This window comes from Stegostoma tigrinum, chromosome 44, assembly GCF_030684315.1.
Source record: "Stegostoma tigrinum isolate sSteTig4 chromosome 44, sSteTig4.hap1, whole genome shotgun sequence".
NCBI classification, from domain to species: domain Eukaryota; kingdom Metazoa; phylum Chordata; class Chondrichthyes; order Orectolobiformes; family Stegostomatidae; genus Stegostoma; species Stegostoma tigrinum.
Window position 1 is genome coordinate 14,162,253 of NC_081397.1, and position 22,961 is coordinate 14,185,213.

Consider the following 22,961-nt stretch of genomic DNA (forward strand, 5'->3'; position numbering starts at 1 on the left):
CCAATGAGCTAGCTTTCCCTGTTCAAGTGAGCCACAACACACTGCAGCATCGCGGAGTTTCATAAAGCCAAGGAAGAACACAGATAGTGTCTTTAGAAATGACAGTTACCCAAAATGCATTGTTCGCAGATGCCACACAACTGATGGCAACAGGAAGACACAACACATCCAGTGATAGTAGTCACCAGACTATGCACTGAGGGTGTGAAATAACCACTAGGTTACAGTACCGCGTAAGAATCATGATAGCCCACGAAGTGACAGCCGCTGTTGAGAATGAAGGATCCAACATTCACAATTAGCAGAAACAATGCGATTTACAAGATACCATGCAAATACTGCCAAATACCTTCCCTAAGGCAAACTGGTAGGAAACCCGCCATCAGGATTCATGGACATCAACTCGCTGCCAAAAGCCATGGCCAACTATCACTCACCTTAATGCACGTGGATAAAGAGGGACAGCAATTTGACTGGGACAACGTAGCCATCAGAGGACATCCCAACCAAAGACATGCACAAGAATTCAAACTAGAACTCCATTAACAAACATGTCCAGCTGGACACCACACACCAACCACTAAGAAACCAACCTGCAAGTGATGCTCACCACCCCAGCAAACTGAGGCACATAAATAGCAAGAAGGACAGAATACCAACGTTTCATTCACGGTGCACTGATGATGTGTAGTGTGGCGATGAAATGTCTGTGAACAAACTTACAAGCTCAGTGAGCAAGTCAACAGCAGCGTATTTAATGAACTGACCTTGACATTTCAGTGAAAACGATTATCAACATGTATCTGTCAATTTCCGCAATTTGGCTGTCACTGTGATCAAACTCTGTCAGTTTCTGCTTGGTGGCCATGTGAGTGCAGTTATCAATAAGGACGTTTCAGATTCCGCTCTGTGAATGAGAGTAATTATCAAACCATACATGTCAGTCAGTTTATGCTGCGTATAACTGGGAAGGCTGATTCCAGCATTTGCAGTTCTTGCTATGTCCAAGGTTGTTATCAATCTGTTCCTGTCAAGTTCGTCCATTTGGATATGTGAGTGAAAGCAATGTGCACCTATCATTTGCTTCTCTGTCAATTTGAGCGTCCAGTTACCAAGATGTACCTGTGAGAACCTACTCTGAATATTTGAGTACAGTCAGCAATCCGTGCCTGTCTGTCTGTGGATTTGTGATTGCAGTTCTAAGTTTGTAGCTGTCACTTGATGCTCTGTGAAATTGGGAGTGTTATCATCAATATATTCCTGCCAGTTTCAGTCTCTGTGAATGCGAGTACAGCAATGAATATGTGCATAATAGTTTCTATTATGTGACTATGTGAACATTTTTAATCAACCTTTTACTTGCAGTTTCTGAAGTATTAATATGGTCAAATACCACTTTTTTCCTGTCTGACCCTGCAATATGAATGCTTGAGGTTAGGTATTTCTACTCCTAAAAGTGGATCAGTTGTCAGCCAGCCAGTAATATTATCGGTGGAGGTGTGATTCATTATGTGGAGTTGATATTTGAGTAATTCTATGCAGATTTCCTTCAATTCCTGATGGTATACTTTGGACAAGGATTCAGTCTACCCATCTTCAAAAATGGTGTAAATGTCAATGGGTTATTTTAGGTGAAACCTGTTCGAACTGGGTATTTTGAATGGAGAGAGAAGCAAAATAAAGTGGCATTCCTCTGTGTTGTTTTATTGTCGGCTTTAACGTGTCTGACTGGAAATTAAAGCTCAACGTGTGTCTGATTCAATCTGCTCTGTGACTGGGGAAAGGATGTTCTCATGCTGTGATAATGGGAACATATCTGCTGTTTGTTAGGAGGAGCTTTGTACTGAAGAAATGATACATTGTCTTGTTCCTTCAAGTGTTTGTCTGCAGGAAGGAAAACACAGATAGCTCCTGTAAACCGTCATCAGATGGGTGTGAAAACATTTAACTGATCAATTCAACATTTAGCTAATAAACATTCAGATATTTAAATTATCACTAGGAATTCTAACAGAACTGTGGGTCTGATTGCACTCTTGCCCTGAGCTGCACTACATTTGGTCAATTTTTAAAACTTCAACTCTAATTGAGTGATGCACAGAAAGTAACCAACACCCGTACAGCTCCATGACTAGAACTACCTAATGCAAGCTTGTCTGTGCATATGAGTTTAGTTACTGATCCATTCATGTCAGTTGCTACCTGTTGAATGTGTGTGTGTAGTTATCAATGTGTCCCTCTAAATCTTTGGCAAATTACTTCTGTATTACACAGCAGAGACTGACATGGAAACATTGGTCCAGACCAATCATTGTAAAAATGGTACAGAACAGAAGGAGGTCATTTGGTGCATCATGTCCATGCTGACCCAAACACCCCCAGATGGCCATCACAATCACATCTTACTGCACACATCCCATAGCCCTGCAGGTTTCATTCTATTATCCATCAGAACTTGGTCCATATGTGACAGACCATCAAAAGAGGAGAGCCAGATTATTTTGTGAAGAATTTGGAAACTAAAATTTAACACTGAGGACCGTTGGGTAAGTACCCAGGTTTTAGATAATGAGATTTTTTTGAAAAGAACCGTTGTTATGGAACAAGATGGACAGCCACACTCCATTGATCTTTCAATCTTCCTGCATTCGAAAACTGAGCATTTTAAATGTTTCATGTAAAGTGGAGAGCCAGTTACCATTTAAATTATTATTTTTTAAATAAATGTCCATGATTATAAAATCTTCTGGCGTACAACAGAACAAAAAAAAATCTAGTTCCACAAGATGAAGAATTTGAGAACAATCCTGCGATAAAGGTGGAGATGGTAGTTCCCCTGCCACCGTGATACATTTATGGAAATTGAACGCTGGCTGAATGGATGTAATTATTGGCTTGTTGTTTCTAATCATTGCAGGCTTGGAGAGACAGGACTGTTTGCTGTGCTGTAGTTGTCTATGACTAGATATGTGTGAGTGATAATCGTTTTGTATAGATCATGTTTCTGTTAGCTGGAGTTTAAATGGACTGTTCGTCCTTGGGTCACGTCTTTAGTTATGATGTCTGTATTTTGAACTAGTTCTGAGTCAGTCAGTACCTGTATCTGTCAGTCCATCCACATGGAAACAAAGCTGAGTAATATTACAGGTCGCGTTGCACTTCCTCAGAACTGAGGTTCAACTTCAGAACACTCATTTTCATACTCATATGCTGATAGACTTGCTGAGATTTTGCAGCAATTTCTAATTTTGTTTCTGATTTCCAGCATCTGCAGTTCCTTGGTTTTTCTATTTGTCAGGAAAATGTGTTTGAAGTTCTCATGATTTATTTGTTATGTTTATATATGGGATAAATATTTATCAAAAGGAACAATTCTGTCACGATCAGTTACTGGTAAACTAAAATGAAGTGTCACTCTCAACACAAAACCAAAGTTGTTGGAAAAGTTCAGCAGCCCTGGAGGCATCTGTACATGCAGTTATCAATTTATACTTGCTGGTTTCTATGATGTGAATATATGAATGTAATAACCAATTTATATCTGACAGTTTCTGTGGCATGAATATTTAAATACAGTTGTCATTCTGCCCCTGTCAGTTTCTTCTCTGTGAATGTAATCATCAATCCTTACCTGTCAATTTCAGCTTTTGTCAATATGTGAGCATAGCTATCATTCTGTCCTTGTCAGATTCTGCTCTGCAAATGACTGTAATTATCACATTTTACACAGTTCTGAGGAAGCATCACCAGACCTGAAACATTAACTGATTTTCTCTTCGTAGGTGCTACCAGACCTGCTGAGCTTTTCCTGCATGTTCTCTTTTTGCTCCTGATTTACAGCATCCACAATTCTTTTGTCTTTTTATATTAGATTTTACCTTTCAGTTTCTGCAAATTGAATGTGTGAATCCAGTTGTCAATCTATGTCAGTTTATGCTCTTCAATGAGTGTAGTTATCAATTTTCTCTGTCAAATTCTGCTTTGTAAATAACTAAGTATAGTTATCTCTTTGTTCTTTGTATATCAATAACTACACTCTTCTATTCACGTATCAGAAAATGACAGGGATAATGACAATTAGGCACACATTCAGAATGCAAAAAAACTGACAGGTACAGATTGATAAATGTATGCACACATTATAAACATGTCAAGATTGAGATGAATGAAATGACATAAATGGATCAATAACTAAACTCATATGCACAGAAAAGCTTGCATTAGGTAGTTCCAGTCATGGAGCTGTATGGGTATCGGTTACTTTCTGTGCATCAATCAGTTGGAGTTGGAGTTTTTAAAATTGATCAAATGTAGTGCAGCTCAGGGCTAGAGTGCAATCAGACCCACAGTTCTGTTCGAATTCCTGGTGATAATTTAAGTATCTGAATGCTTATTAGCTGGATGTTGAATTGATCAGTTAAATGTTTTCAAACCCATCTGATGACGGTTTACAGGAGCTGTTTTTTTTTGTGTCAGTTTTTGCTACATGCCAGCATGAGCATATTTACCAATCTGTAACTTTCAGTTTCTCCCGTGTGTATCTGACAGTGTAGTTATAAATCTGTTGTAACAAGGCACAGAGCTGGATGAACACAGCATGCTAAGCAGCATCAGAGGAACAGGAAAGCTGATGTTTCGGGCCTGGGCCCTTCTTCAGAAAATTGAGAGTGTGGGAATACATTTATCATACTCTCCCCATCAGTTTCAGCTATACGAATGAATGAATGTAGTTGTCGATCTGTCCCTGTCAGTATCTGAAATCAGAATATTCAAGCATGTTTGTGTAATTGTCAGTCTATCCCTAATAGTTTCTGCTCCACGAACGTGAGGTTTTGTTTTTAATATATTCCTGTCAGTTTCTGCTTGGGGAATGTGTGAGCACTTTTATAAACCTGTACCTATCAGATTCTGTGTCATCAAGACAGGAATTTAGTTATTAATCTGTACCTGTTAACTATGGTTTTGTGAAGAACTGGGTGTAGTTATTGATCTGCATTTGTCAGGAGCTGGCACGTGATGATGTGAGTGTAATTATCAATCTGTCCTTCTCAGTTTCTGCTGTGTCATATGTGAGTTTAGTTGTCAATCAATACCCATCCATTCCTGCTTCATGAATGTGGGAGTGCATTGCAAAAAAAAATCAAATTTCTGTGAATGTGCAAATGCAGATCACAATCTCTACATTTTTATAATGTGTGCATACATTTATCAATCCGTACCTGTCAGTTGTTTGGCATTCGGAACGTGTGCAGAACTGTCATTGTCCCTGCCGTTTTCTGATAGGTGAAGACAAGAGTGTAGTTATCGATATACAAAGAATAAAGAGAAGAAAGAAAATTACAGCAGAGGAAAATGCCCTTCCGCCCTCCAAGCCTGTGCCGATCGAGGTCCTCTGTCTAACCTGTCATCTATTTTCTAAGGGTCTGTGTCCCTTTGCTCCCTGCCCATCTATGTACCTGTCCAAATATATCTTAAAAGATGCTAACGTGTCTGCATCTACTACATCCGCTGGCAACGCATTCGAGGCACCCACCACCCTCTGTGTAAAGAACTTTCCACGCATATCTCCCTTAACCTTTCATCCTCTCACTTTGAACTCATGACCCTAGTAATTGAGTCCCCCACTCCGGGAAAAAGCTTCTTGCTATTCACCCTGTCTATACCCCTCATGATTTTGTAGACCTCAATCAGAGCCCTGCCTCACTCTCCGTCTTTCTAATGAAAATAATCCTAATCTACTCAACCTCTCTTCATAGCCAGCACCCTCCATACCAGGCAACATCCTGGTAAACCTCCCCTGCACCCTCTCCAAACCGTCCACATCCTTTTGGTAATGTGGCGACCAGAACTGTACACAGTATTCTAAATGTGGCCGAACTAAAGTCTTATACAACTGTAACATGACCTGCCAACTCTTGTACTCAATACCCCGTCCGATGAAGGAAAGCATGCCATATGCCTTCTTGACCACGCTATTGACCTGCATTGCCACCTTCAGGGAACAATGGACCTGAACACCCAGATCTCTCTGTTCATCAATTTTCCCTAGGACTTTTCCATTTACTGTATCGTACGCCCTTGAATTAGATCTTCCAAAATGCATGACCTCGCATTTGCACGGATTGAACTCCATCTGCCCAACTCTCCAGTCTATTTATATTCTGCTGTCATCTCTGACAGTCTCCTTCACTATATGCTACTCCACCAATCTTAGTGTCATCTGCAAACTTGCTGATGAGACCACCTACACCTTCCTCCAGATCATTTATGTATATCACAAACAACAGTGGTCCCAGCACAGATCCCTGTGGAACACGACCGGTCACAGGTCTCCAATTTGAGAAACTCCCTTCTACTACTACTCTCTGCCTCAATGATATGTGATTGTCACTTTCTTCTCTATGGCTGTGAGAGTATTTTCTCATTTCTGCCAGTCAGATCTTGCCCTGTAAATCTGAGAAACTAATTATTAAGCTATACCTGTCACTATCTGATTTGTAAATGCACTTATCATTCTCTCCCTGTCAAGTTTCTGCTGTGTAAATGTGCAAGTGAAGTTATCGATCTGTGACTGTCAGTTTCAGCTGAATATTGCACTTTCAAAATCTGCAGGTTTTCTTTGATGTTCAAATATCTGCTCATTAACATGAATAAGGTTTTATCTGCAGCTATGTAAGGTGCTGTAAGTGAAACCGTCAGTGTTTATACCATTCGCTAACTAGCAGTGCGGCTGAAGTTTGAGTATGTTCCACAATATTCATTCTATGGTACAGTTTAAGTTTTATTCTAATATTGGTCAGTCTCTGGTTTGAATGTGTTGAGTTTAATGTGCACATTTTTGTTCCAAGTTCACTGTATGAATCATTCTTAATTGTAAGTCAAAAAACTTGGTATCTGCTTGAATATATGTTATTTTCTGTCTGTTTTCAGGTCAATATTTAATTTCCTTCAGGTAGATTTAAAACTTTATATTCGGCAGTGGGCTCTGCTATCCTGTTTGTGGGACAAACAAATTCAATGGCAATATAGGTTTCAATCTGACTCTTGTCCTGATGTGCAATTCCTCCAGTTTGTACAAAAGGGAAAAAAAACTTTAGTTACCCCTCTCAGTCTAAGAAACGGTGAGATATTTGGAGGTACAATGAATCTCTTGTTCAATCTACTACTTGGACTACTTCATGGGAAGTAATTATGTCAAAAAATTCATACAATTTTTTTGATGATGTCGCAAACAATTGATACTTAATTTATGACCATGGCCATTACCATGTAGTTAAATCCTACAGGGAGTGCATGGAGATTGGAGAACTGAGCTCACTTTTTGTTCTGTTTGTCTCTTTCATAGAAGGCTAGCTCTCTGACCTGAAATCCGAGAGTAGAAATCATTTTTAGTGTTACATGTGCTGAGGCTTGAAGTGTACATGGTCTTCATGGCTATTAGATGTTGAGGAATGTGTGTTGGAACGGTGCATGTATGTATTTGGAATACATTGTAAATCTCGCAGTAGGGGGCGTGTATGTGTGTGTGTGTGTGTGTGCGCACTTGTGCAGTTTATGTTATGTGCTCTCAGTAACTATTTTATGTCACACATTTGGAAGTCACATTATTTAATTCTTCTCTCTATGCCTGGGACATCAATTTGTCAAAACATAGACACAGTCCTGATCAGTTACTGATAATGTGAATGTTTTCTTCCATATCTGTACTCACACTGTGCAAAGTAACTGTGTAACTGCATGAACTATTTCTTCACCTTGACAGTAATTTTAAAAACCTGCTTACTAAATGCAGATTTACTGCAGTTCCTCGGTGTCCGTCTCACATGAAGATTCAGTCTGTGACTTCTCAAAAATGTTGTAAATGTCAGTAGGCTATGAATGAAGAAAATTATAGCAACTGTGGAGGTGTGCATTGGGAAGAGAGAAAACAAACTACTTGTATTTTGTTGCTTGTATTTGACTGTTGGCTTGAATGCATTTCTCTGGAAATTAAGTTCAACGTGTCTCTGAATCAGACTGCTCTTTGCCTGTGGAAATGATCCATTCTGACAGCGGTAACATACCTGCTGTTTGTGAGAAGCAGCTGCTCACACTTGGCTTTGCACCAAGGAAATGATACTTTGTCTTGGTCCTTCATGTATTTGCCTGGATGAAAACAGAAGAGAAACATTCTGTAAATCAGCATCAGCCAAGTTTGACAATCTCAAACAGATTAACGTACATTCAGTTGATAATTATTAGGATGTTTCTTTTCTTCAACTTCACCTGACAATGTAGCAGAGCTCCAAAAGCTTGAGATTTTAAAATAAGCCTATTGGACTATAACACAAATCGTGAGACTTCTGCCTTTTCTTTGAAGCCATCAATTCAAACACAGGTCTAACTCAGCGAGGTCCAGAAACTGAACAATTGCACAGCTGCATCTAAAGGTGCTACCTGAGGATGCTGTAATATTGACACAGTTTGTGTCACCAGATCCCAACACACTAGCTGTTGTAAAGAAGAACAACAAACACTATTTCAAATGTTTTTACTCGAGACATATAATCCGTTGACTCCAATCTGCGTCCTTTACAGGATTCTTATATTTCCACCATCTTGTCTGTGTTTCCACTATTCATTGCACAATGACAATAAACATTGTGAAACAGTAGCCAAACAAGCAGCATTTGGGGCAGGGCCACCAATGGCATGGACTGCTTTTCCCAATAATTCCCAACAACAAACATCAATGGGTCATTCCCTAATTCCCTTCTCTCCCACTGTGAAGAAAGCAACTGCGGCTGCGGGGAAAAGGGCAGAGAATGCTTCAAGCTGAGGCATCAGCCCTTTGTGGAGCAATAATAGAGCTCTTTCCCAGGTCATGTTAATAACTCCCTGTCTCCAGCTCTCTCAGAATTGAATGAGCAATGTTCGGGCTGCCCAAGTCTAAGAGACACCGAATGGCTGGCAGCTAAGCTGTTCCTCTAGCCCTGCTGCATATGACTGACACGTGGTTAAACAGAACGAATGAAAAAAGCCTGCTCCAGCATTTAACAAAGACACAATGGCACTTTTGAGAAGAGGTTATTCCGAGGCAAAAGGGAGTTTTGCACAAACAACAGCTGCAAGATTTGTTGGAAACAGTTTGAAGATTTGCAACAAAGATTGAAGGGGACAGTAAGTTCAGCAATAAACAAACAGTTGAACTCATGGGATTATGGCTCATAAAAAAAATCTAAAGAATCAAACAAGTTCATTAAAATTGATAAGCAATTGATTTCAGTCCCTTTAATGAAAGGATGTTGTCCCATTAGATGAATATAGTTAGTTAGGACGAGGGGTGTCAATCATCCCAAAGACAGCTGGCCGAGCTCATCATGAAAACAGCAGATAACTCCATCTTGCAGCAATATTCACAATATTAAGAAATTGGTTCCAGTTAAAGATCCTTCAGATAGATTTCAATGTAATTCTAAATCTATATATATAAAATAAAATACAAATATCACTAAAAGCATTAGGGGAGAAGATTCAAACATGGGTATGAAAGTTAATTCGTCTCCAGGAGGTTTCCTATGTCACTAAAGGAATGCCTGGTGCATCCTGTAAGAAGCAAATGGCTCACAATTCATTAGCTATAACAGAGCTAAGAGTATGGGTACGCATAAAGCGTTACATATAACTCACTTTATAATACAATTAATATCATGAATCTTATAGCAACTTGTAAGAATCAACTCAGCAATAGTAAGCCCTGCCAATGCTGCAGTTAGAGATAACACAATGTGGAGCTGGAGGAACACAGCAGGACAGGCAGCATCAGAGGTGCAGGAAAGTTTAAGTTGTGGGTCAGGATTCTTCTTCAGAAGCATCAACTTTCCTGCTACTCTGATGCGGCCTGGCCTCCTAGTAGGAGTCAACTGTCCGTTTTATTATAATTCAGACGGTGGGAAAATAAGAGGAGTAACAGAATTTAATAGAGACACAAAATTAATACAATGGACAGCAGAATTCAAGCTAGCCTGATAGGTCTGCGATTCTGGGGCATGACTGAAGGTGTACGGCCAGTAACTTTGAAAAGCGAATTAATAGATGTATGGAAAGATCCCATGGCCTGGTGATTACATTGTCTGTTAATCATTATCAGATTGTGGTGAACCTTGGCCTGGCTAATAGAGGGCCCATCTTCAGTTAGGAGTTTCAAAGGATTGGTTGTATAGAATAAGGGGAAAGGCACAGTGATCCAGATGCATTGGATCACTGTAAAAAAATGTATAATATTGTATTCCACTGTGAGAATCAGAGTGTCATCAATCTCTCTTTCCAATCTGAGATAAAGATTAATGATGTAACTGCATCTTCAAGAGGGGTGGCTGTGGCCCTCTCCCCGCATGATCTGGTGACTGGTTGATGAAATACTGCCATTAGCCTGAATTCTGCCTGCCCCGAGTCTTTGTCCTAGGTCTGGAGTTTCACTCCTGCAGGGAATCAAAGAAGTGGATTGAAAATTTGGCCCATTCAATTTACTCCACTGTACAATGACAATATCTGATCCAAGTGAGCTGTTAACTGTAGTATTCATTCACCTTGACCTTTATCCCATAAATATTAATTCAATGTTGAAAGAACATACAGAGAAATGAAAGAAATGGGACATTCTCACTGAAGCAACACATAAGTATTGGATGGCACCCTGTGTCACAGTGGTATCGAGATGGAAGTGGTCGTGGGCTTGGAAGGGTCTATGGAGCATTGGTGAATTCCAGCTGTGCATCTTCTGGAAGGTACACATTGCTGCTTGAGCATTGGTGTTTGAGGGAATGGACATTTGCGGATGTGGAGCCAATCAAGTGTTTCTCTCCTGGATGGCATCTTGCTTCTGGTGTGTTTGTGGAGCTGCACTCATCCGGGTAAGTGGGGCTAAACCATCACATTCCTGACTTGATCACATTAGATGTTGGACAGGATTTGGGGAAGCAGGAGACCAGACACTCACTGCAGGATACCCAGAGTCTGACCTGTCCTTGCAGTATCTGTATTTATGTACAGAATCAGTTCGAGCATCACAGCGTCCATGAGTGAAACAGAACGGGAACAGACCCTTTGATCCAACTGGTTTGCAATAGATTAACATCCCAATCTGACCTCGTCCCATTTGCCAGCATTTTGCACATATCCCTCTCATGTCGACCTGTTCATCTACCCGTCCAATGGTGTTTAAAACTTATCATCGTACCCTCCACAAGGCGTACCTCTGTCAGCCACTTCCATACATGCCGCACACACTGCACTAAAAAAATCTCCCTGAGGTCTCTTTTAACATTGACCCTCTCACTGTAAACCTATGCCCTTAAGGTTTGGGCTCCTCCACCCAAGAAAGAGAGACCATGGCTCTTCACCCTATCCATGCCCCTCATGACTTCATAAACCTCTACAAGGTCACCCCTCAGTCTCTGATGCTGCAGGGGAGAAAGCCCGAGCCTGTTCACCCTCTCCAAACAGTTCACACCATCTAGTCCAGCTAACATCTCTGTAAATATTTGCTGCGCCCTCTCCAGTTCAACAACTTCCTTCCGACAGCAGGTTGGCCAGCACTTTAAGCAGTAAAAAAGCACATTTCCTGTACAGCCACAACATGACATCTCAACTCCTATTCTCAATGCACTGACCAATGAAGGCAAACACTTGCTTCACCACCTTATCCACTTGCAACTCCACTTTCAATGAACTTCGCACACAAACACCTTGGTGTCTTTGTTGGGGAACACTTCCCATGGCCCTCCCATTAACTGTCGAACCCCTCTCCCGTTTTGAACAATGAGAATGTGTGAGTTATTATCATTCTCTTCTTGTCAGTTACTGCAACGTGAACAAGAGCAACTATTAATGTATGCCTTTCCGTTTCTGTTAGGTCCATTTGTGAGTTTCGTAATTGTTGCAAATATACCAGTTTTTGCTGTGTGACTGTGAGACTGAAGTTCTCAATCCAAAATAATCAATTTCTTCTCTTGTGCATCAAAATAGTTTTATTATCTGGCCACCAGTGATATTCTGTGACTGTGCTTCAATCTGAGAGAATAGTTATGAGGCTGTAGAGAGTGAGCCTTAATCCCATTTCCATTTGCGGTTTATGAGCTTTCTGTCAGTCTGAAGGGGTAAGGAGGTGGAGAGCAGATCATATTCCCAACAATCTGTGGAAACAGTTGAAGAGTACAAATGTTCTAGAGCAAGTACAATGGGCTGAACGGCCTGCTTCTGACATGTACTTGGTCTGTATTTCTGAGGCATTTTCATGAATCCAAGTGTTGGATAGTGCGTCAGTGTAAAGATATCATGTAGAAATGGGCAGACAAGCTTATTTTTCTTTTAAAAAAGCTGGCCCTGTGAGTCAGTGTAGGCTGTTTCCAGTTTTACTGAGATACTTAGTTTCACTTTGTGTACTGGGATATTGAGTTTTTTTTCATTTATTTATTTGGAGAATTTTATTCTGTATCTGACAGACCATGCTGCATTCTCTACTTGTCAGGCTTTGGCAGAGAAAGTGCATTTGCATTTCACATTATTTAATTTCTGTGTCTTTGTATGGGACATTATTCATCAAAAGATAATTTTAGTCCTAAATAAAAACTCAAAAAACTTCAGGTGCTGCAAGTCAGAAACAAAAATGGAATTTGCTGGAAACGCAAAGCAGGTCTGGCAGCACGTGAAGAGAAATCATGGTTAACTTTTCAAACACTTCCTCAGTTCTGCACAAAGGTCACTGGATCCGAAACATTAATTCTGATTTCTCTTCACGCATGCTGCCAGGCCTGCTGAGCTTTTCCAGAAAATTCTGTTTTTGTTTACTATTTCTGTCCTCAGTCACTGATAAACATCACAAGTTTCCTTCTATATTTGTACTCAATACCTACTCCATATATGGTCATTGTAACAACTTGATCTGTTTGTATCAGAGATAAATGGGAACTGCAGATGCTGGAGAATCCGAGGTAACAAGGTGTGGAGCTGGATGAAGGCAGCAGGCCAAGCAGCATCTCAGGAGCAGGAAAGCTGATATTTCGGGCCTAAGCTTTTCATCAGAAACATCAGCTCTCCTGCTCCTATGCTGCTGCTTGGCCTGTTGTGTTCATCCAGCTCTAATCCTGGTGATCAGGTTGTATACCTGGATTATAACTATAAAAATACCCTCACTTAATGTGAATTCAATGTAGTTATTGAGAGTATATTTGTGACATAAATTCAATCTCTTCTCTTCAAATGCTGTGAATGACAATGGGCTGTCAAAGATAAACTTTACTGGAACTGGGCTAGTTTATATTGAGAAGAGAAAAAAAGGTTACATTTGTATTTTGTTGGTGGCATTTGATCGCTGGTTTGATTGTTTCTTTCTGGAAATTGCGTTCAATGCGAGTCTTACTTAAACCGCGACTGTGGAAAGGACATTCTCCGCTCTGACAGTGGGAACAGACCTGCTGTTAGTAGGAGCAGCTAGTCACACTTGGTGTTGCACCACGGAAATGTGACATTGATTGGTACATCAGATAATTGCCTGGAGAAAGGCAAAAGAGAATTCTCCCATAAATCGACATCCACCGAGTTTCAAAATATCAAAGCTCATAAATAGAAAATTTCGTGAATACTCATGATAATTCCTTGTTTTAAAGCCAACGAGTCGAACAGAAAAGGGTCCGGTTACACAACTAACCCGGGTTCCTCCTCTTTCTTTTAGCGAAATTCTAAAACAATTTACTAAGATACAAAAGCTAACCAGATCCACGAATGGAATGCTTACACGGTTCAATATTCAGCTCCCAATACACGAACTATCGAAGGGAAGCACAACAGGCACGATTTCAAATATTTTGCTGGAAACTCTTAATCCGGTGACTGCCATATTTCTCCTTCGCGGGATGAGCCCGTTTGCACACACTGCTTTGTTTTATTCACGGTTCAATGCAAACTCGCAACTAACAGCGTGAAACAGCAGCCAAACAATGAATTTCCATCAGTGTTTAGAAGACTAAAAGCTACAAGCCTGACCCCCAGCAGCAGCTTCTTGCCGCTGTGTCTCCCTCAGCAGGCCCACACACAGCCCGAGAAAGGCCTCCCTCTCCCCGCCCCCAGGCCGCTCACTCCAAGTTCCGGGACCAGTTCCTGCTCCGCTCCGCCTCTTACCAACAGCCCCCGGTTCTCCCTGAACTGAGCCCGAATCAATGGCAGTCTCGGAGCCCACTCTGTGTCCCAGACTCACACCTCGATGCGCTGCTGGAAGGAGCCTGCTGTTCCCTCGCTTCCCTGGGCGCTGGTCTCTCCATTGCGGCCTGTTTCAAACAAACCTCTCCCACTCACTGACTCAATGCCCCTCAATAGCGGCTCAGCGGAAAGCTTCACGCATGCGCTCCTCTGGTCAGCAACAAGCAGCTTTTTTCGGGGTGGGGATTGCAAGGATCACGCATGCGCTGCTTTCCCCGCTGTGTCCCAGAAACAAACATCAATTGGTTACTTCCCCAATTCCCTTTCCTCCCAGTTTAAGCAAAGCGAATGGAGGCTGTGGGGGAAATGGCATGAAATATTTCAAACTGGGGCATTGGCCCTTTGTGAAGCTCCAATGGAGCTCTTTCCCGGGTCATGTTAATATCTGCCTCCCCCCGGCTTTCTCACAATCTGGTCGGGAAGCGGAGAAGCTGGCAGCCGTTCGGCCAATTTAATATTCTCGACTATTCAATAAAATCACGTCCGATCTCATGTTAACTTAGATATTTAATTCTGCTGGCCTTCGTCCCATATTGACTCTGTCAAGGTAACACAGAGCGATGGAATAAATGCGACATTATTACGAAGGCAGAATGTAACTGCTGTGGGGTGTCTTGCAGCGCAGAGGTAGTTTCCCTATTTCTGGGTCAGGTGGGCCGTGCTAAAGCCACACCCGGACCAGAGGTGAGTAATAATATCCCTGGGCCCGATGCAAATACCAGTTTAGAACTGATGACTGATTTTATTCTCAGTATGCTGCAGGCAGAAACCTTGTGATGAATGGGTTCCCGCAACGAATGACCCACCTGTTTTTTCTGGTTTGCGCATTCCTGGGAAGAGGACGTCTCTGCCATTGTCCAGCATTTATTGCGGGCCCCGAGTTGCCCCCATTGAGAAGTTGGTGCTGAGCCACCTTCTGAGATAGTTCTGGTCCCTGTGCTGCCCACATTGCAGTTCACAGGTAGTTCCAGGGTCTTGATTCAGAGACAGTGAAGGCAAGGGGACGTATTTCCAAGTTAGGATTGTGGGTGATTGGAGGGGAACGTGCCGAGTATCAAGGTGGTGTTCCTCCACATCAGCTGCCCAAGCCCTTTTAAATGGATATATTCGTGAGTATGGATGGTGGTCTTTTTAACAGTCTACAAAACTGTCATTTTAGAGGGCTGTTTAACACCGTTTTTGAAATTTGAGAAGACATTCACTGGTATTTGCAGAGTATGTAAGGCTCGAGCCATCTAGGAAGGATGGATAGGGGTCAAGATCCAAAACGTCAGCTTTCCTGTCACTAAGATGCTGCTTGACCTGCTGGGTTCATTCAGTTCCACACCGTGGATAGGCTGGGACTTTTTTTCACTGGAGAGTGGGATGTTGTGAAGTCACCTTCTCACAGTTTGTAAAATACTGATGGGGTGAGACAGAGTTAATGGTCGTTGAACTTTGCTTGGGATGGAGGGAATAGAAAACCAGGGCGGACATTTTAATGTTACAGGCGAGAGATTTTTTAAAAAAAGACACGAGGGGCGTTTTTTAAACATAGAATAAACTACCTGTCGAAATGGTCTACGTGGCTATAATTACATTAAAACGACATTTGGAGAAGTGCATAAACACGACAGTTTTGAAAAGAAATAGGTCAGGGACAGAGAGATGGAACTAATTCAATTTGGTATTATACTCGGCCTCTACTGTTTGGACTGAACGGTCTGTATCCTCACTGTATGACTCTATGGGAGAAAAAAACAGAGACAGGCCATTGAGTTGGATGATCTGCCATTTTCATGGTGAGCGGGAGGAGAGGTTTGAAGGGCTGATAGGTGTTATTTGCCCAGTTGCTATTCTTTACGTTTATATGAGTGTGATTCCCAGAAACGATGTTGAGTATTGTCACTGCAATGAAAAAAAAACTGATCTCGGTGATCAATGTAACTTCAAACCAGATGAGTGGCTCTTGCAGCTGAATATGCAGCAGAACGAATCTCCGGCGCACAGACCTCGGAGAGTTTCACAATTACTGAGGAGAAAAACTACAACTAATTCCCTGGGTACCGGAGCACAGGCTGAAAGGGGGAGAAAGTACATCCTTCCACAGGTACATTTAGAGATATTTCTGGCCTGTGACTGTGTGGATGTGAATATTGAGTCAGAGAGACTGTAGGAAAAGGGCGGGCGGGTGAGTCACACGTAAATGTGCTTGTGTGTCCGCTCATATCATGATATTTCCACGTCTCTCTTGTGCAAATCAAAAAGATTTTCATTTCAAATCATCCCCCTGCTCCTCCACTAAACCTCAAAGATAGAATTCAAGGCAATATATTTGTTGATTTCAAGATTTCAGTCTAAAAATGATGATAATGCCAGCGCTCAGCTCAGACAGCGCGATCAGTGCAGCAGCAAAATGCGGTAAAATCGACAACGGAGCCGTCAATTCGAGTGAAAACCTTTCAGCCGCAAACCTTCCCGTGTCAGGGTCAGGAACGATCGAGCCTGGCTCTCTGGAGATGCGGAATTGCAGAGGAATTGCAGAGTTTCTGCCGAGAGAGAAACACAGACAGGCAGCAGGAGCAGGGAGCTGAGGGCAGGTTGTCTCCGCGCCGTCCGCTCGCTGCCTTTAAGTTGCTCAGTGCCGCCACCAGCAGTTTCATTGCTGACCCAGTTCAGTTTGACAGAGAGAGATTCAGCGCAGAGTTCCCGACATGAGCGACAGTGCAGCCGCCGAAACGGCTCCTCCAGCCTCCGCCAACACCAAACCCAAGTCTCCAAAGAAGAAGAAGGCGGCTGCTCCCAGGAAGAAACCAGCCGGTCCCGGGTTGGGCGAGCGGATTGTGAAGATTGTCGGGGAGAACAGCGATCGGAAGGGGACGTCTCTGGTCGCTATAAAGAAGGCGCTGCAGAGAAGCGGGGTCAATGTGGAGAAGCAAAATGCACAGATCAGGATGGCTGCCAAGAGGTGCCTGGCGAAAGGCTCCCTGGTTCTGGTGAAGGGCCAGGGCGTCTCCGGCTCCTTCAAACTCGCAAAGAATCCAGTCAAGGCAAAAGTGGGAAAGAAGGCGAGACCAGCAGCAGCCGTGAAGAAAACAACGGCCAGGAAGGTGGCAGCGAAGAAATCCCCAGCCAAGAAAGCAACAGGCAAGAAAGCGGGCGGCAAGAAGGCAGCAACGCCAAAGAAAGCGGCGAAGAAAGCAGCGCCGAAGAAAAAGACTCCCGTGAAGAAGGTGATGAAGACCAAGAGCCCCAAGGCCGCAAAGCCGGCCCCGAAATCGAGGAAACCGAAGGCCAAGCCCAAAGCGAAAGTGACCAAGAAAGCAGCAAAGAAATGAAGCAGTCCGTGCAACGTGTAACGACCTGAACCCAAAGGCTCTTCTCAGAGCCACCACATCATTCAGGAGAGAGCTGAGCCCGGATCAAATGATCCCTGTCCTAGCTCCGAGTGCAGGAATAAATTAGACACTAATTTATGTGAATAACTGTTCCGTATTTACCTACCGGATTTACACTCAGCCCCTCTTCCATACTCTACAATAACTCTGAGGTCCTGCTCACGCTGACCATAGGCTCTAGTGCTTTGTCAGTCTGCTTTTCACACATGCAGGGAGAGTCTCAAAGAGTCAAACACAGGCTCTGAAACCCCTCTTCACCACACAATCCTCAAGAAATGATTTTGTCTCATTCAGCTGGGGGAATAGAAACTGACGTAGAAATGGAAGCAACCATGTTGTCTTGTTAAGAAAGGCCGGATTATGGGCGTTTAATTGTATCACAACTGCTTTGAAAAAAAAGGTCCCTGTTTTTATCTGCTTCGAACATGAAGCTCGAGACCGCAGCTCTTTTTGCCGAAAATTGTGTTCACTGCATTGTGGAGAATAGTTTTATTTACAGATCCAGTTGGGGGCTGGAGTTAACATATATTGCTGTATTTGTATTTCATTAACCGTTACAGGAATGGTATTTCGTTCAGTTTTGATTCTGGGACAACTGTGGAAGTTTTAATTCACTTTCCATCAGCCTGTTGCAGGAAGCAACGCCAAATTATCTTGGGACTAATTATAACCTCGGTGAAAGTTAGATGTGCCGCTAAATTGAGTTTGTGTAACTTTATTCGTTACACTGTGTTACACCATATTAGCTTTTAAAATGCTTTATTCGGCGGTGTTTAGATGCATTAACGGTAGTTACAAGTTCGGTTCATTAGTTTGTCCGACTGTATTACACGCCCTCCCCCTTTCCTCACGCCTGTTACAGACAGATGAGGCAATCCTGTCGTCCTGTCTCCGCTGATGTAGATTTTATTCAAAAAACTTAGTTTGCAAAGTACACGATTTGATCGGAGTCGGACTTCATTAAACCTTTTAAATATTTACCTTGAACTCAGGATCGCGAGGATAAAATCGGCGGGCTTTTTGAAAGAGACCAACTGTCATTTCAAATTAACCAATCAGACTCCAAAAAATATTTTTCTGCCTTTTCTGTCCCTTCCGGAGCTGTTTCTCAGGGGATTGAGGGACGGGACTGTATCCAATCCCAGCTCTAGGGCGGGCTCTCCATCCCCTTAAATAGGCAGCGCAGCAGCGGCGTCGGCATTGACAGTAGCAGCCTGTGTGTGTGTTGCAGAGAATGGCCAGAACCAAGCAGACAGCGCGCAAATCCACTGGAGGGAAAGCTCCGCGCAAGCAGCTGGCGACCAAAGCGGCCCGCAAGAGCGCTCCGGCCACGGGCGGAGTGAAGAAGCCTCATCGCTACAGGCCCGGCACGGTGGCTCTGCGGGAGATCCGCCGCTACCAGAAATCCACCGAGCTGCTGATCCGCAAACTGCCGTTCCAGCGCCTGGTGCGGGAGATCGCTCAGGACTTCAAGACCGACCTGCGCTTCCAGAGTTCGGCCGTGATGGCCCTGCAGGAGGCCAGCGAGGCTTACCTGGTGGGTCTGTTTGAGGACACCAACCTGTGTGCCATCCACGCCAAGCGGGTCACCATTATGCCCAAAGACATCCAGCTGGCGCGGCGGATCCGCGGGGAGCGCGCCTAAACGGAGCGTGCCCGGCCCTGCACATTCACCCCGAGAAACACAACGGCTCTTTTCAGAGCCACTAAACTGTCCCGAGAGAGCAGCAATCGATTGGCAATGTTGGTTACTTTATTATCGCTCAGTTTTTTTCTGCTGTTGTATTGTGTCGTTTCGTCTGTTATTAAACAATTTCAATCTGGCCGAGAAGTGGATTTGTCACGTTAATTGGAAGACAAAACGGACATTGCTGTGGGGAAGATATAAATTGATGGCAGTACATAATTGAAGCCTCCCAGTGTGCTGGAGATTTGAGTGACAGGAAAGCACCTCCCTGCCTCTGCTTCCCTTGTTGTTACCCCACTCTAACTGAACAGGGCTGGGAAGGTGGGCGGGAGAAATAATTGGCGCCAAATCATCAACCACTTTATTTCAAATCTGTAAAACCCGCCAATATGTAGGGGGTTCAGACCAGACATCACACTTTCCCTCAGGCCCCAGCCTGTTTCGGTTGATGCTATTCGGAGCAAAACCGGAAGTTGCTGAAACAGCTCAGCAGGTCTGGCAACATCTCTGAAGAAGAAAAAAAATCAGAGCTAAGTTTTCGGGTCGCGTGAGCTTTCCTCAGAACTGCAAGGGTCGCCGGAGCTGAAACGTTAACTCTGGATAATAAAATGTGAGGCTGGATGAACACAGCAGGCCAAGCAGCATCTCAGGAGCACAAAAGCTGACGTTTCGGGCCCAGACCCTTCATCAGAGAGGGGGATGGGGGGAGGGAACTGGAATAAATAGGGAGAGAGGGGGAGGCGGACCGAAGATGGAGAGTAAAGAAGATAGGTGGAGAGAGTATAGGTGGGGAGGTAGGGAGGGGATAGGTCAGTCCAGGGAAGACGGACAGGTCAAGGAGGTGGGATGAGGTTAGTAGGTAGCTGGGGGTGCGGCTTGGGGCGGGAGGAAGGGATGGGTGAGAGGAAGAGCCGGTTAGGGAGGCAGAGACAGGTTGGACTGGTTTTGGGATGCAGTGGGTGGGGGGGAAGAGCTGGGCTGGTTGTGTGGTGCAGTGGGGAGAGGCGACGAACTAGGCTGGTTTAGGGATGCAGTAGGGGAAGGGGAGATTTTGAAACTGGTGAAGTCCACATTGATACCATATGGCTGCAGGGTTCCCAGGCAGAATATGAGTTGCTGTTCCTGCAACCTTCGGGTGGCATCATTGTGGCAATGCAGGAGGCCCATGATGGACATGTCATCTAGAGAATGGGAGGGGGAGTGGAAATGGTTTGCAACTGGGAGGTGCAGTTGTTTGTTGCGAACTGAGCGGAGGTGTTCTGCAAAGCGGTCCCCAAGCCTCCGCTTGGTTTCCCCAATGTAGAGGAAGCCACACCGGGTACAGTGGATGCAGTATACCACATTGGCAGATGTGCAGGTGAACCTCTGCTTAATGTGGAATGTCATCTTGGGGCCTGGGATGGGGGTGAGGGAGGAGGTGTGGGGACAAGTGTAGCATTTCCTGCAGTTGCAGGGGAAGGTGCTGGGTGTGGTGGGGTTGGAGGGCAGTGTGGAGCGAACAAGGGAGTCACGGAGAGAGTGGTCTCTCCGGAACGCAGACAGGGGAGGGGATGGAAAAATGTCTTGGGTGGTCGGGTCGGATTGGAAATGGCGGAAGTGTCGGAGGATAATGCGTTGTACCCGGAGGTTGGTAGGGTGGTGTGTGAGAACGAGGGGGATCCTCTTGGGGCGGTTGTGGCGGGGGCGGGGTGTGAGGGATGTGTCGCGGGAGACGCGGTCAAGGGCGTTCTCGATCACCGTGGGGGGAAAGTTGCGGTCCTTGAAGAACTTGGACATCTGGGATGTGCGGGAGTGGAATGTCTTATCGTGGGAGCAGATGCGGCGGAGGCGGAGGAATTGGGAATAGGGGATGGAATTTTTGCAGGAGGGTGGGTGGAGGAGGTGTATTCTAGGTAGCTGTGGGAGTCGGTGGGCTTGAAATGGACATCAGTTACAAGCTGGTTGCCTGAGATGGAGACTGAGAGGTCCAGGAAGGTGAGGGATGTGCTGGAGATGGCCCAGGTGAACTGAAGGTTGGGGTGGAAGGTCATCTCCAGCACATCCCTCACCTTCCTGGACCTCTCAGTCTCCATCTCAGGCAACCAGCTTGTAACTGATGTCCATTTCAAGCCCACCGACTCCCACAGCTACCTAGAATACACCTCCTCCCACCCACCCTCCTGCAAAAATTCCATCCCCTATTCCCAATTCCTCCGCCTCCGCCGCATCTGCTCCCACGATAAGACATTCCACTACCGCACATCCCAGATGTCCAAGTTCTTTAAGGACCGCAACTTTCCCCCCACGGTGATCGAGAACGCCCTTGACCGCGTCTCCCGCATTTCCCGTGACACATCCCTCACACCCCACAACCGCTCCAAGAGGATCCCCCTCGTTCTCACACACCACCCTACCAACCTCCGGATACAACGCATTATCCTCCGACACTTCCGCCATTTACAATCCGACCCCACCACCCAAGACATTTTTCCATCCCCTCCCCTGTCTGCTTTCCGGAGAGACCACTCTCTCCGTGACTCCCTTGTTCGCTCCACACTGCCCTCCAACCCCACCACACCCGGCACCTTACCCTGCAACCGCAGGAAATGCTACACTTGTCCCCACACCTCCTCCCTCACCCCCATCCCAGGCCCCAAGATGACATTCCACATCAAGCAGAGGTTCACCTGCACATCTGCCAATGTGGTATACTGCATCCACTGTACCCGGTGCGGCTCCCTCTACATTGGGGAAACCAAGCGGAGACTTGGGGACCGCTTTGCAGAACACCTCCGCTCAGTTCGCAACAAACAACTGCACCTCCCAGTCGCAAACCATTTCCACTCCCCCTCCCATTCTCTTGATGACATGTCCATCATGGGCCTCCTGCACTGCCACAATGATGCCACCCAAAGGTTGCAGGAACAGCAACTCACATTCCGCCTGGGAACCCTGCAGCCATATGGTATCAATGTGGACTGCACCAGTTTCAAAATCTCCCCTTCCCCTACTGTATCCCTAAACCAGCCCAGTTCATCCCCTCCCCCCACTGCACCACACAACCAGCCCAGCTCTTCCCCCCCCACCCACTGCATCCCAAAACCAGTCCAACCTGTCTCTGCCTCCCTAACCGGTTCTTCCTTTCACCCGTCCGTTCCTCCCACCCCAAGCCGCACCCCCAGCTACCTACTAACCTCATCCCACCTCCTTGACCTGTCCGTCTTCCCTGGACTGACCTATCCCCTCCCTACCTCCCCACCTACACTCTCTCCACCTATCTTCTTTACTCCCCATCTTCGGTCCGCCTCCCCCTCTCTCCCTATTTATTCCAGTTCCCTCCCCCCATCCCCCTCTCTGATGAAGGGTCTAGGCCCGAAACGTCAGCTTTTGTGCTCCTGAGATGCTGCTTGGCCTGCTGTGTTCATCCAGCCTCACATTTTATTATCTTGGAATCTCCAGCATCTGCAGTTCCCATTATCTCTGATACTACGTTAACTCTGGATTTTATTTTCTTCACTACTGCCAGACCTGCTGAGCTTTTTCAGCTACTTCTGGTCTTGTTCCTGATTTGTAGCATCAGCTGTTCTTTCCATGTTCTTCGGAGGCTCGTTCAGGCTCGAAAGGCCATTTCCTGCTGTGTCGAGATTCCATGAAAGTTCATCCCCGTCAATGTATCAATGGGG

The 22,961-nt window shown here is 44.7% G+C and overlaps 3 protein-coding genes and 1 long non-coding RNA gene across 5 annotated transcripts in view; 2 read left to right on the top strand and 2 right to left on the bottom strand.

The window, feature by feature from the left end:
• LOC132207155 (core histone macro-H2A.1-like) overlaps window positions 1–22,961 on the bottom strand; it is a 35,106-nt gene that overhangs the window by 6,935 nt on the left and 5,210 nt on the right. Inside the window, exon 2 of the mRNA XM_059642330.1 lies at window positions 12,861–12,867. Within this exon, the coding sequence (XP_059498313.1) occupies window positions 12,861–12,867 (7 nt within the window). The remainder of the gene's footprint in view (window positions 1–12,860; window positions 12,868–22,961) is intronic.
• On the bottom strand, window positions 740–8,298 carry LOC125450492 (uncharacterized). 2 transcript variants are annotated; one of them, XR_009443406.1, is made up of 3 exons: window positions 8,064–8,298; window positions 5,220–5,276; window positions 740–1,884 (listed from the first exon to the last, which is right to left on the bottom strand). It is a non-coding gene; the product is annotated as an uncharacterized LOC125450492 (long non-coding RNA). The 2 variants fall into 2 exon arrangements; XR_009443405.1 differs by lacking the exon at window positions 5,220–5,276.
• On the top strand, window positions 16,929–17,552 carry LOC132206881 (histone H1-like). The gene has a single exon (XM_059641988.1). It carries the CDS (start codon window positions 16,929–16,931, stop codon window positions 17,550–17,552), a length of 624 nt encoding a protein of 207 aa, XP_059497971.1.
• Window positions 18,847–19,283, top strand: LOC132207205 (histone H3). The gene has a single exon (XM_059642436.1). It carries the CDS (start codon window positions 18,847–18,849, stop codon window positions 19,255–19,257), a length of 411 nt encoding a protein of 136 aa, XP_059498419.1. The 3' UTR covers window positions 19,258–19,283.